This window comes from Pectinophora gossypiella, chromosome 24 (genome assembly GCF_024362695.1).
Source record: "Pectinophora gossypiella chromosome 24, ilPecGoss1.1, whole genome shotgun sequence".
NCBI classification, from domain to species: domain Eukaryota; kingdom Metazoa; phylum Arthropoda; class Insecta; order Lepidoptera; family Gelechiidae; genus Pectinophora; species Pectinophora gossypiella.
In genome coordinates this window covers 8547887-8560646 of record NC_065427.1, presented here as the reverse complement: position 1 = coordinate 8560646, position 12760 = coordinate 8547887, and the positions used below count along the sequence as shown (strand labels likewise).

Below are 12760 nucleotides of genomic sequence, written 5' to 3'. Positions count from 1 at the left end.
ACATTATACTCGTTCACCGTTTATCGCTATCAGCCCACTAGGGGTCGAATCTCTCAAATATATAATTCTCTAAGACGCTCTGAGCTGAGGTTCGCGCCCAACTGAGCACCCTCAGGCCTGTTGACTTAAATTTTGTACCGGGTGAGAGCCCTTAGCTCCAAACGCCACCAAACGAAAAGTATTACGGCCGCATTTAAAAAAAATAGTATGAAAAAAAAAGAAAAAATAATAAATTCTCAACGGGTTCATGTTTATCTTATTCAATTTCCTCATATCAATATTATATATGTATACATGTATATTCCGCATCACTTGATAAATCCACGTTACCACTATCGGATCTCACTCGTTTCTCAATCAACACCGAATTCGAATGAATTCGCATCATACGAATGTTTTTTTTACGCTGTTAACACGCAGGTACTACCAGTTCCGTGTTTACCAAAACTTATTACAAGTCTACACGTTCACAAGCTACAAGTTACCCCCTATTCCAAGTAGTCTTACCGAGTAGTCTTACCAGTTGAACTACTGGGAATTTCCTTCCCAATAGACTTACTGAATAGTAAGACTTTGCTTTTCCCATTTACTCAGAAGTACGCGTAAATTACGTTTAAGTATATCAAAAAAGTAGAAAGGTTGTAAAATAAACTTGTAAAATAAATATTGACACTTGTAACATATGTGAGGAGCTCGGTGGCGCAGTGGTTAACGCGCTCGGTCTGCGATTGTTGAAGTAAAACAACTTTCGTAAAGGCCGGTCATAGGATGGGTGACCACAAAAAAAAGTTTTCATCTCGAGCTCCTCCGTGCTTCGGAAGGCACGTTAAGCTGTTGGTCCCGGCTGCATTAGCAGTCGTTAATAACCATTAATCCGCACTGGACCCGCGTGATGGTTTGAGGCCCGATCTCCCTATCCATCCATAGGGAAGGCCCGTGCCCCAGCAGTGGGGACGTTAATGGGCTGGTGATGGTGATGGTGGTAACATATGTAACATACAAGTATAGTTTTGATAAACACATTCTTGTAACAATGAAAATCTTTACAAGCAAGTTTTAAAGAATACCTCTTCTATGTATAGAACGGCAACTCTCCGCTCCCCACCAGCGTCTGAGCTAGGTTTACCTCACCCCCTCGAACATAGTTTAGACTTGAATCGTATGGTGTCAGACGTCACACACACAGATGCGTGTATACGATAATGTCAATGTGTAGTGTCTGTGTAAGATGAGGTTGTTTGTATGAAGTGTCCGGGGTGTGATACAGGGCTTATAAGTTTTGATAAACAGGAAACAGACCTTCTTATTGTGATGAAAAATATACAAAATACTTCTACTGATTCCAGTATACACCATCTAATTTTAAGTTATAAGTACGGTCACGAGCATTAATATGTATACACTTTGGTACCATGTCACATTAACTTTTTTGACAAATTGAACTCTAAGTCTCACTAAATGTCAAATATGTTAGTGCGACAGAGTCCTAAAGTGAGTACATTATATTGCTCATGACTGTACCTGTAATTTTCTTATCCGTTGAAAAGAAAGGGACAGGCATAAAATTTATGGAACGCACGGTAATTTTATGCACAAATTAAAAAAAACCCTTACAATATTTTATATTAGCCAATGACCCGACAGAATTAATTTGACAGGACACGTCAAACGGATTGCGTATCAGCGAGATGCCTATTTTATTCGCCCGGATAATGTTTCATTCTAAAATTAACAGTTGTCAGTCATACGTACCTTTCTTTTTCTGCGGGTAAGAAAATGACGGGTATAATTTAAAATAAAATTAGGAGGTGTCTGCAGGAATCAATGCCACTAACCGCGTAAACCTAAAACAACGTATATAATTTCTTTTCTATAAATACGTATGTAGTGAGCCGTTTATGAGTTTCAAAGGTTACAAAACACATCAATATAATTTATCCGAATCAGATAAAATGTCGTCGTGTGACGGATATTTAATATCCTATCAGTTTTCCAGACTGCGGCTCGTAAATGTTACATTAAAGTCTGTAAATTGTTGAAATATTTTGAAATAAAACGTAGCACATCCATCGCAAGGTGAACTAAGTACCCACACTTCACAGAGTTTTCTGTTAAACCAACATGATTGGTGGTGAGCTATATATAATGGTCGAGCCAACTGTGTAGAGTTAATAACTCATTGGTGCAAGTCCGGTGAGTATGAGTATGAGTATTTTTTTTTTTACGGTACCGGGGTTCGAACCGGCGCTGCCCGTTTGAGAAGCTAGCCGGTGAACCACAGCACCGTAGTAAGTTTAAATTCAAATCCAAAAATATCTTTATTCAGTAGGTAACATTTACACTTTGAATCGTCAATTTTTACATAACGAACGTCTCATCCGCCTAAAACTACTGCAGCTTCTCACAACCTGTATAGCCGGGGAAAAGAAGCTGCAAGGAAAACTTCGGCACAGGGCCCTAGACGTTCTTTAAAAAAAACCATAAAATATTGTTATACAATTGAGTAATTTAGCTGCCTAATATCAGTTCTCAGACAGTTAATCCCATGCAATCGTATCTTCTAAATAATCACTAACTTAAAACAAAAGAAAACACATTATAAAGTTGATCTCATAAACCTCGGTGAAACGCGGGTACTTAGTTCATCATGTAATGCTGTACCTCTGACTTAACAGTCATGTAATGCTGTACCTATGGACACACCCCGGACAGTTCATACAAAACACCTCGTTTTACATCGACACTACACTTTCACGTTGTCGTACACGCGCATCTGTGTGTGTGACGCCTGACGCCCGTACGATTGAAGTCTAAAGACCGACGGGGGGTGAGGTAAACCTAGCTCAGCCGCTGGTGGGGAGCGGAGAGTTGCTGTTCTATACTTAGTATTATTCCACATTCTATGCTATAGTGTAGCTAATAGGTGAAATAACAACTTAACATAACCTTAAAATATTAGGTAATTATAAATAAAAAGTATTTTCCATCTTTCTTTTTCAAATATACTTTTCAAAAACAAGCAAGATGAAGTGTTAAAACTCTAGTTGCTAACAAATAAATTCTTTCAATACTGACAACAATGGGTGTCGAACTTTGATCCCGAAGTAACCCAGTTTGGAATAGTTGCAATAACTCAGTACCGGATCCAGGGAGGAGTGAGCTGCTCCTCAAAATACCAGCCATAGACAACAAACACTTCAGGACCCCGATACCCACCCCGCCGGCGTGGTCGTCCCACTCGTCACATCACTAATTCAAGAGCCACGCTTTTGTCGGTGTAGCATTCTCCATGCTACTTTTTTAGGGATAAAAATGTGGTGGCTGAAAATCAGCGCCATATTTTAGCTACAGCTAGGCTACAGCATTTGCTGAGCTGCAGCCGTTTCGGCATTATTTATAATTCTATTACTAAGTACCATTTCATCATCATCAGCCCACTAACGTTCCCACTGCTGGAGCACGGGCCTTCCCTATGGATGGATAGGGAGATCGGGCCTTAAACCACCACGCGAGCCCAGTGCGGATTGGTGGTTATTTACGACTGCTAATGCAGCCGGAACCAACGACTTAACGTGCCTTCCGAAGCACGGAGGAGCTCGAGATGAAAACTTTTTTTGTGGTCACCCATCCTATGACCGGCCTTTGCAATCGCAAAAAGGTGGCGCAGCGGTAAACGCGCTCGGTCTGCGATTGTTGAAGTTAAGCAACTTTCGCAAAGTACCATTTAACTATATAGGTAGGTATATGTAATTATTTGTTTTAGGTTTACGCGGCAATTGTCATAATTAAAACACATAATAACGGGTTCTTACTTACATTTAAATCAGGGGTACGATATTTCGACACTGTTGCAAGTGCCATGATCACGGGATGACTGATGAGATTGGAGTGGAGTAGGTAGATCCATAATTTTCTACCGGCAGACATATCAGTCTCGTATCCCTGATTTAAACGCGGTAAGAACCCGTTATTATGTGTTTTAATTATATGTAATTATAGGTGTACCAGAATATGATGGCAAATGGGGAAATAAAATTTCTATAGTATGCAACACTCGGGTAATTGGATGAAAAGTAGTTAGTCCCACTTATCGGTCAACTTTGGACGCGATTCAAAATCGAAGATTGCGGTTGATCTCCAACTGCTTCTTCACTAATTTTACAATAAACAATGTAAACAATATTTCTTGCTTGTGATCTAAGTGTTTTTTTCGATATTATTACGAAATTTAAAATAATTTCAAGGAATCTTTGGAAAATCTCAGTATTGTTGACAAAACATGTACTTTGACTTGATGTTGTTGTTGTTTAAATTCGCCTTATATAAGGCAGGCAAAGATTTAAGGACCATACAGCCTTGACTTTAGTAATTTAATATTCGAAAATCACGATCAAAATAGGCCTAAGCCTTGTCTTCAATTTTCAATATCCAATTTAGGCCAGTGCCTTGTCTTCAGTTTTCAATCTCCAGGAGACAGTTTAACATTACCATAGGAAAATCGGCCTCTGTGGTCCAGTGGTTGAGCGTTGGACTCACGATCCGGAGGCCCCGGGTTCGAATCCCGGTGGGGACATATCACAAAAATCACTGTGATCCCTAGTTTGGTTAGGATATTACAGGCAGATCACCTGATTGTCCGAAAGTAAGATGATCCGTGCTTCGGAAGGCACGTTAAGCCGTTGGTCCCGGTTACTACTTACTGATGTAAGTAAGTAGTCGTTACATGAGTCATGTCAGGGGCCTTTGGCGGCTCAATAGTAACCCTGACACCAGGGTTAATGAGGTTGGTACGTCACCTCACAACCCATACGATAAGAAGAAGATTAGGAAAATCAATATTTTTTTACTTTTTTTTATGCCATCAGATTCTGGTCCTATATGTATTTTTTGCTGAATAAATATTTTCTTTCTTTCTTTCTTTCTTGCCTTCACCACACAGTAATCGTCTCACTGTACCAGGCATCGAATAAAGAGACTTCCCAGGCTACGTCCCTCAAAAACAATAAAGATGACGCTGTAAACATTTTGTTTCCTTTTTTAACGTTCTAATTTCATGGATAACAGACATATGCATATTTTATCTTTGTTTTTGGGTATAAATTATGACCCTTGTTATTACCCCATTATTATTCTGATTAAAAAAGAGAAGCAATATAGGTAGCAACATATCTCTATGCATAACGTGATGGAAATATCAAGCAACAATTATTTTTCTATATGCGTCTGCAATTACATTGTATTTTTGAATAATTATGTAATGAGAAGTACCTGGGTAATGAGAAAAATACCGAAACCCGAGTAATTGAAATTGTGGGCACTCATTGTTTTCAGTTATTACTTTTAATGCTGTATTAAGTATGACTGTCTGTTTTCCAAAGTATAAAAAACTAGTGTAACAAGGCTGTATAGCGTTTGAAACAAAAAAAACTAACAGCGATTAAATGCACGGCCCCTCATGCCTTTTCGCTCACACACTCTCTCTCGCGCCGTGAATGGCACGGATTGTTATTCTGTATCCTAATTAATATTTCTTTAATTCTTTCTCTTCGAGAACCCTGTAACATCTGTTTAAAATAAACCATACCACCATATTAAACTAGGTTGAGGAGCTCGGTGGCACAGCGGTTAACGCGCTCGGTCTGCGATTGTTGAATTTAAGCAACTTTCGCAAAGGCCGGTTACAAAAAAAAAGTTTCCATCTCGAGCTCCTCCGTGCTTCGGAAGGCACGTTAATCCGTTGGTCCCGGCTGCATTAGGAGTCGTTAATAACCATCAATCCGCACTGGGCCCGCGTGGTGGTTTAAGGCCCGATCTCCCTATCCATCCATAGGGAAGGCCCGTGCCCCAGCAGTGGGGACGTTAATGGGCTGATGAAGAATTATCACGTTAAATCTCTCCAGCGTTATCTATATTATTTTTGGCGAACGTAGCCTGAAAAGTCCCGCATTTTCCTTTAAAACCAATCGAGGAAAATCCTGGATCCGGCTCAGATTCCCATAACTTGGAAGTTGCACTGGAACTGAAAACATTCAGTCACCGAAGCAGTAATGACCGAACTCGGTCTTTGATAACTCCTGCGGCGATGTGAGATGAAAACAGGATTCGCGGACTACATTTCATCGCCTTTCGTAAACGCCTTTTTACAAAATGGTGTACTTAAGTGACATCGTAACGAAAACTTTGAGGGATGATTCAAACCATGATTCTGAGTTGAAAGTTTTAATTTTATTCAGTCCCATATTGTTTTAAGCTGCATAGAATCCAAATTTAAAATAAATAAATAAAAATGACTAATTATTAAAAACTATCAATGTTAAAAACTGTCAATGTACATAAACTCACGCCTATTTCCCAGCAGGATAAGCTGAGGCTATAGAATTCCATTTGTTTCGATCCTGACACACTTCTCATGGTTCCTTCCTCCACATTCATCAATCGCTAGCGCTTCATACACTCACGTCGGTTCAGAGTAAATCGTACTACTTACTTAACCCTTTTCTAAAGACATCTCCAATTTAATGTTTGTAAACAAAATATCGTAATAGATAACGCTAGTTTTATTCAAGGTTAGTAAATTATTTTATTGCAGTCTAAATTTTTACCCGGAATCAATTAATGAGGTATCTCCCAGGCTACGTTTCCTAAAAAATTTGATGGCGCTGTCCAGATTTAACGTGATAAACCTGTATTCTCATTGCTACATATCATAAATCATAAACTGCCTATATACGTCCCACTGCTGGGCACAGGCCTCCCCTCAATCAACCGGAGGGGGGAGCATACTCCACCACGCTGCTCCACTGCGGGTTGGTGGAGGTGTTTTTAACGGCTAATAGCCGGGACTAACGGCTTAACGTGCCCTCCGAAGCACGGAATCATCTTACTATTTTCGGACAATCAGGTGATTTAAGCCTGAAAAGTCCTTACCAAAGGACAGTCTCACAAAGTGATTTCGACAATGTCCCCATCGGGAATCGAACCCGGACCTCCAGATCGTGAGCCTAACGCTCTAACCACTAGACCACGGAGGCTGTTGTTCCCCCCATTGCCACATAATTATTCGAAAATATAATGCAATATTTGGATCAGATACGTATATAATAGTGTTGCTACCTATATTGCATCTCTTTATTTTGATCAGAATAATACCATTATTATTCTGGAAGGTGTAATTGTACCTGGGTGTAATATCAAAGGCCATCATTTATACACGAAAACAAAGGTACAAGTTGCTTACGGTTATAATTGAAATAATTAAAAATGTAGTTGCAAATATTCATGTCTGTTAGCCATGAAATTAGAAGGTTAAACGTTGGCAAATCTGTACAGCGCCATCTACGTGTTTTATGGGGAACCTAGCCTGGGTAGTCCCTGGATAGATAATGGTTGGTAATTTACAATCGACAAGGCGAATATGTACGTCTCACCATCTCTCAAGTAAAAAAAACTCGGCGAAGCGCGTACTTAGTTCATCTTGCGATGGATGTAAATGGGAATATAGTTGTAAGCTTACGTTATGTTAGTATTCGTCTGGAAGTCTCTTATTAAATGAAATCGTGGATTTTTTTGAACGAAATCACATCACTTTTTGATTTTGTAAAAACGCTTACGAGATTTTCGTGAGTTTCAAGTAAAGAAAGAAAAGTATAATGGAGAATGCTACACCGACAAGAGCGTGCCTCGAATCTTAAATTAGTGATGATAATGGTGCTAATTCCTGTAAATACCATCTAATTTTATTTTAGGTTATATCTGTCATTTTCTTATCCGCCGAAAAGGAAAGGGACGGGTAATCGACAAGCATAAAATTTATGGAACACACGTCAATTTTAAGCACAAATCTAAAACAACCGTCTAAAAATTCGCCCGGGTTATTCATTTATTTACTCATTCTTCCTAAAATTAAGAGCTGTCAATCATCCGTCCCTTTCCTTTTCGGCGGATAAGAAAATGACAGGTATAACTTAAAGTAAAATTAAGAGATGTCTGCAGGAATCGGGGCCATTTTAAACCTAAATTTAAATTCATAAAGTCGAATTTAGTGGTTTAGAGCCCGTGCCGAGATTCGAACCCGCAAGACTACGAAGTAAGTCAGGCGTTGTACGGTCTCGAGTACTAATATATATACACTTTGAAACCATATCACATTATTTTTATTGACAAATTAAACCGTAAGCCTCATTAAATGTCAAATATGATAGTGCGACAGGGTTCTAAAGCGGGCACATGATATTGCTCATGACTGTACTTAAGGTGGTTCGATTTCCATACTAGTTTATTTATTCAAATATGGGCACACGCCACTTAATTTTACATTGAAACTTATTTCGTTTGCATTTATTTTTGTATATATTTGCGTGAAATTGCTTTTCAACAGAAAATACTGTTAAATCATCGTAAAAACGAGATCAATATTTGTTTAAAATTTGTTAATGTATTAGTGAACGGTTACAGTGTCATACGCTTCGGAATATCCATTAGTGTGCGTAGCTACGTTGTCAGTTCGCTGAAAATGCGACGTTGCCGCTCTTGCTCGTGTGTGAAACGGTGTGTCACTTGCCCTCTCCCTTCGTTAAAGAAGCGTTCATAAATTACGTTCACCCGAACGTTTTATAATAACAGTATTTCTGCTGCCAGATGATCGAACAACCCGCTCATTATGAATCGGTAAGGTTATACGTCGAAATGAATCTTTTTCGATTCTGAATGCGACCATAACCTAACCTGTTCCGGCTTTTCGGCGGGAAACGGGAACGGGACAGTTGCTTTCTTCATTGAGTAATCTAAATAATTAATACGAAGTGGTGTTTTGTGGTTAGTTGGAAGACATTCGCGAGTGTTATTATATTGGAGTATTCAATAAACAAAGTGTATCTGCCTATTTTCGCTTCGTGCCGGGAAGCCGCTTCATAACTCAAAAGTTTATGCGGACTTTTGAGTTAATTCGTTTGGGTTTGAGGGTGGGGGCTTAGGTTTCATCATCATCACCTTTCATCATTTCATTAATCATCAAGAAAAAAATACGTCAGACATGGCTGTATGGGCATAGTTCCCTTTGCCTTACCCTTCGGGGAAAACCAAAACAAAAAAAAAAACTAACCTGTTCCTGTCATGTCATGTCATTCGTTTCTTTTCCACTTCCAATTTATATTGTAATAGTTTGGTTATTTGTTTTATTAAAAGCCACGAGTTAACTGTGGAATATGCACCAGATAGTTTGGGTAGTCTGTCTGGTAACAGGTTTGTTGATCTACCACATGTCCTTATGTGGGCTTTCAAACTTGAGAGACACCGTTCGCAATGTGGTGGTAGCAGCATAGTCTTTGTTGAGGAGTTTAGAAATGGTTTCAACAGTATGTTTACTTTCCAATGCAGTATGTGTGAGAAACAATTTAGATACTGCAATGAAAAAGATGAAAATCTTAACAAAGCGTTTGTTTGGGGGACATTAACAGCTGGAAGCTATTATGCACAGGCTGCACACATCACCAACTTGATGGATATACCTACAATATCAGCTTCCAAATTCCGAGAGACAGAAAAATTATTAGGTGAAGTTTGGAAAGATGAACTAACTGAGGAGATCCAAAAAAATGGAGAAAGAGAAAAGGCTATTGCTATGCAAAAAAATAATGTAGATGCAAATGGTATTCCATACATAACAGTGTATGTGGATGGAGGCTGGCCTAAACGATCATATGGCCATGATTATAGCTCTCCATCAGGCATGGTAAGTTTGTTTCTGAAAATACTATAAAGTTTGTTACTAATATCTTTTGTTTATCCAGTAAATTCTGTTTGTAAGCATTATTTATAAAATTTAATTTTTTTAGGCCTGCATTATTGGAAAAGAGACCAAGAAATGCTTATTCTTAGGCATAAAAAACAAATATTGTTACCACTGTCACATTTATGAAAAAAAAAAGAACAAGTTTCGGAGCATATGTGTTTCAAGAACTACGAAGGACCATCTACGGGAATGGAGGCGGACATCCTAGTAGAAGGGTTTGAGAGGAGTCAAGAGATGCATGGTGTAAAATATTTAATATTTATAGGAGATGGAGATTCATCTGTGTATGCACAATTAAGAGAAAAGGTTTCATATGGGACCCAAATAAAAAAAATTGAATGTAAAAACCATGTGATTAAGAATTACACTGGAGCATTGTACAAGGTAAAATACCAATGAAAATAAAATACAATCATTCTGCCTTACCAATTTCTCATAAGTTTTTTAATCTTAGTGCACTTAGTTCGAAACACAGTCAATAACCTTCAATCTCAGTAGATCCATTCTCCAGATCCATCATAGATCTAGAGTGAATTTTTTTCTTAGTATATCTATTTTATGTTAAACTTGATCTAATGATAAATTAATTGACCATGTAAACTTTATATTTACTAAGGTATGCATGTATGCATGCTAGATTGAAATCATCTATCTTACGCGCTTTAGATTTTTTCATACAAATGCTTTTTCCCAATAACTCCCGTTTCCGATATCCTGTTGCAACTAAGCTTTAAGTTTACAAAGGTACCTGCATGCCGTTTAGGCTGTTCGTTAATATGTCAGCTAGTTAGTCAGTCAGTTTCTCCTTTTATATATTTAGATAACCTTTTATTTCAGATTATAGGAAATACAAAGTTACCATTATTTGGCCGGAAGATTCTCAAGCCAAAATTACAAAAACTTACAGCGGTTTCAAGAAAGATAATTATGGAAGCTGATCATAATTCAATGAGAGAGGATCTCAAAAATGGCCCATCTCATGTATTTGGCTGCCACCAAGATTGTAAGGCATATTATTGTCGATTCTGCCAGAACAGTGATGAAAAAGACACAAATTCTTTAGACGACCTTAAAACTAAGGCACCTGCAGTTTGGGCCCACATTTGTGCAGCAAACGAGGCAGTCATGTCAAAATGCCATCGACTATCAAACAACACAACAAATGTTGTTGAAAATTTCATGAGTGTTGTCAGCAAATTTGTCTGCGGGAAAAGATTGAGTCTGTACAAGGGTGGCTCATATCAGCGAAGAGTATATATTGCTGGTAAGAATATGTTATGTAATTATTGCATTTGTTCAATTCATTTTCTATATTATTCACAGTATATATATTTATTTATATACATACATACTTTATCCACACACAATATTTTTTATACTCACATAATATTATACGCCTTCAAGGCACTATGGGATAAAAGACTTAGAAAATTTTTAAGGATATTTTTTATAACAGGTCTCTCGCACTCTCGTGGTCAGAAATGGCACACAAATGCTTGGAAGAAACATATAAGAAGTAGCCCTGGACAAACTTTTAAAAAGTACATTGCCCAGTCGGAAAAGTCCAAGGAAAGGCGCAAAAAATACATTCGCAGGCGACTTTTTGCGCCTAAACCCAAAACTGACCACAATTATGGTCCAAACGCCAAAGATGTAGATGAGTCAGTTTTAGGGAAAGATCTAAAGGAAGCGTGTCTTCTAAAACTGAAAGACTTCGAAACGACAATAGATCAAATAAAATATATTGAAAGTGCAACAATTGGACAACACGATAATGATGTCTACACTACATATAGATGCGACAGGCTTACCGCTAGTCAGTTCGGAATGGTAAATTCAATTATTAGTATAAATACTTTCCCATGTGGAGCAGAGTCAGAGTTAAAAAAAAAACTATGATTTATGTAATTTTAACTTTGTTGCAGATATGCAAGCGAAAATCTACAACACCATGCCATAACCAAGTGAAGAGTGTTTTATATAAAAACAATATCTTGACCAATGACATGGCCTACGGCCAAAACCATGAATCAGTGGCCAGAACCTTGTTCATAGAAAAAATGAACAAAGCCGTACGGCCTGCTGGGTTATATATTGATGAAGAATTTGGTTTTCTTGGAGCTAGCCCAGATGGTATGTGATACTATATGATATTACCTACATATGCCTTCACGTATACATTATTAATGTGTCCATAGTTATCTATATGATAGTATTATTTATATGATTTTATGTATTTCAGGAGTAATAGAAGAAGAAAATTCTATTTTGGAAATAAAATGTTTTCCTTCATTGGCTCGCAACAATCAAGACATTTTTTCTGCGGCCAAAGATCGTAAAAACTTTCCCCTTTTGGTTGATGACACTGGTGCATTACAAATAAATAAAAAACACAACTATTACTATCAGGTATATTGTAATTATTATAGCAGATATAATACTGCTTGTAATAATATAATATTTTTTACAAAAACGGGTGTTCTGATTGCAGATCCAGGGTCAACTGCGGGTTTCAAAAATGATGAAATGTTACTTCATTGGCTATGTTTCTCCAAGTTTTGACATCACAGTGTTGGAAGTACAGCGTGACGAAAATTTCATTAAAAATATGATGCCAAAATTAGTAACATTTTATAAAAATTGTATTTTGCCAGAGGTAGTACTTCGAAGAGTAACAAAAAAACAAAAATGTATTGATATTTCAATTATGTGGTAGCAATTATTTTATTACTACTTTGTGAACAAGCGCGCTGTTTGCTTTGCATTGTATAAAGTAGTGACAATCAGAAAGAGATAAATATTATATCCTAATCTGAATAAACGAAATCTGAATCTTACTTCAAATATCAATAATTTTCGTTAGCCTGTTTGATATTGCCGTTTGTAAATAAATAACATAAAATAACAATATAACTTACTGCAAACTTAACTGGTTTTCTTTTTATATGTACTTACTTATCAGGAAAAACT

At 37.6% G+C, this 12760-nt stretch overlaps 2 protein-coding genes across 4 annotated transcripts in view; both read left to right on the top strand.

Moving 5' to 3' along the window:
- Positions 1-12760, top strand: part of LOC126377827 (uncharacterized) — an 848135-nt gene that overhangs the window by 21339 nt on the left and 814036 nt on the right. The window lies entirely within an intron of this gene.
- On the top strand, positions 8242-12719 carry LOC126377858 (uncharacterized). Of its 2 annotated transcripts, XM_050025859.1 has the most exons (7): positions 8242-9730; positions 9834-10174; positions 10628-11054; positions 11247-11620; positions 11716-11923; positions 12033-12199; positions 12282-12719. In XM_050025859.1, the coding sequence occupies exons 2-7, from the start codon at positions 9944-9946 to the stop codon at positions 12504-12506; spliced, it is 1632 nt and encodes a 543-aa protein (XP_049881816.1). In that variant the 5' UTR covers positions 8242-9730; positions 9834-9943; the 3' UTR covers positions 12507-12719. The 2 variants fall into 2 exon arrangements, with proteins under 2 accessions (XP_049881816.1, XP_049881815.1); XM_050025858.1 differs by having other exon boundaries at positions 9017-9730; positions 10628-11620.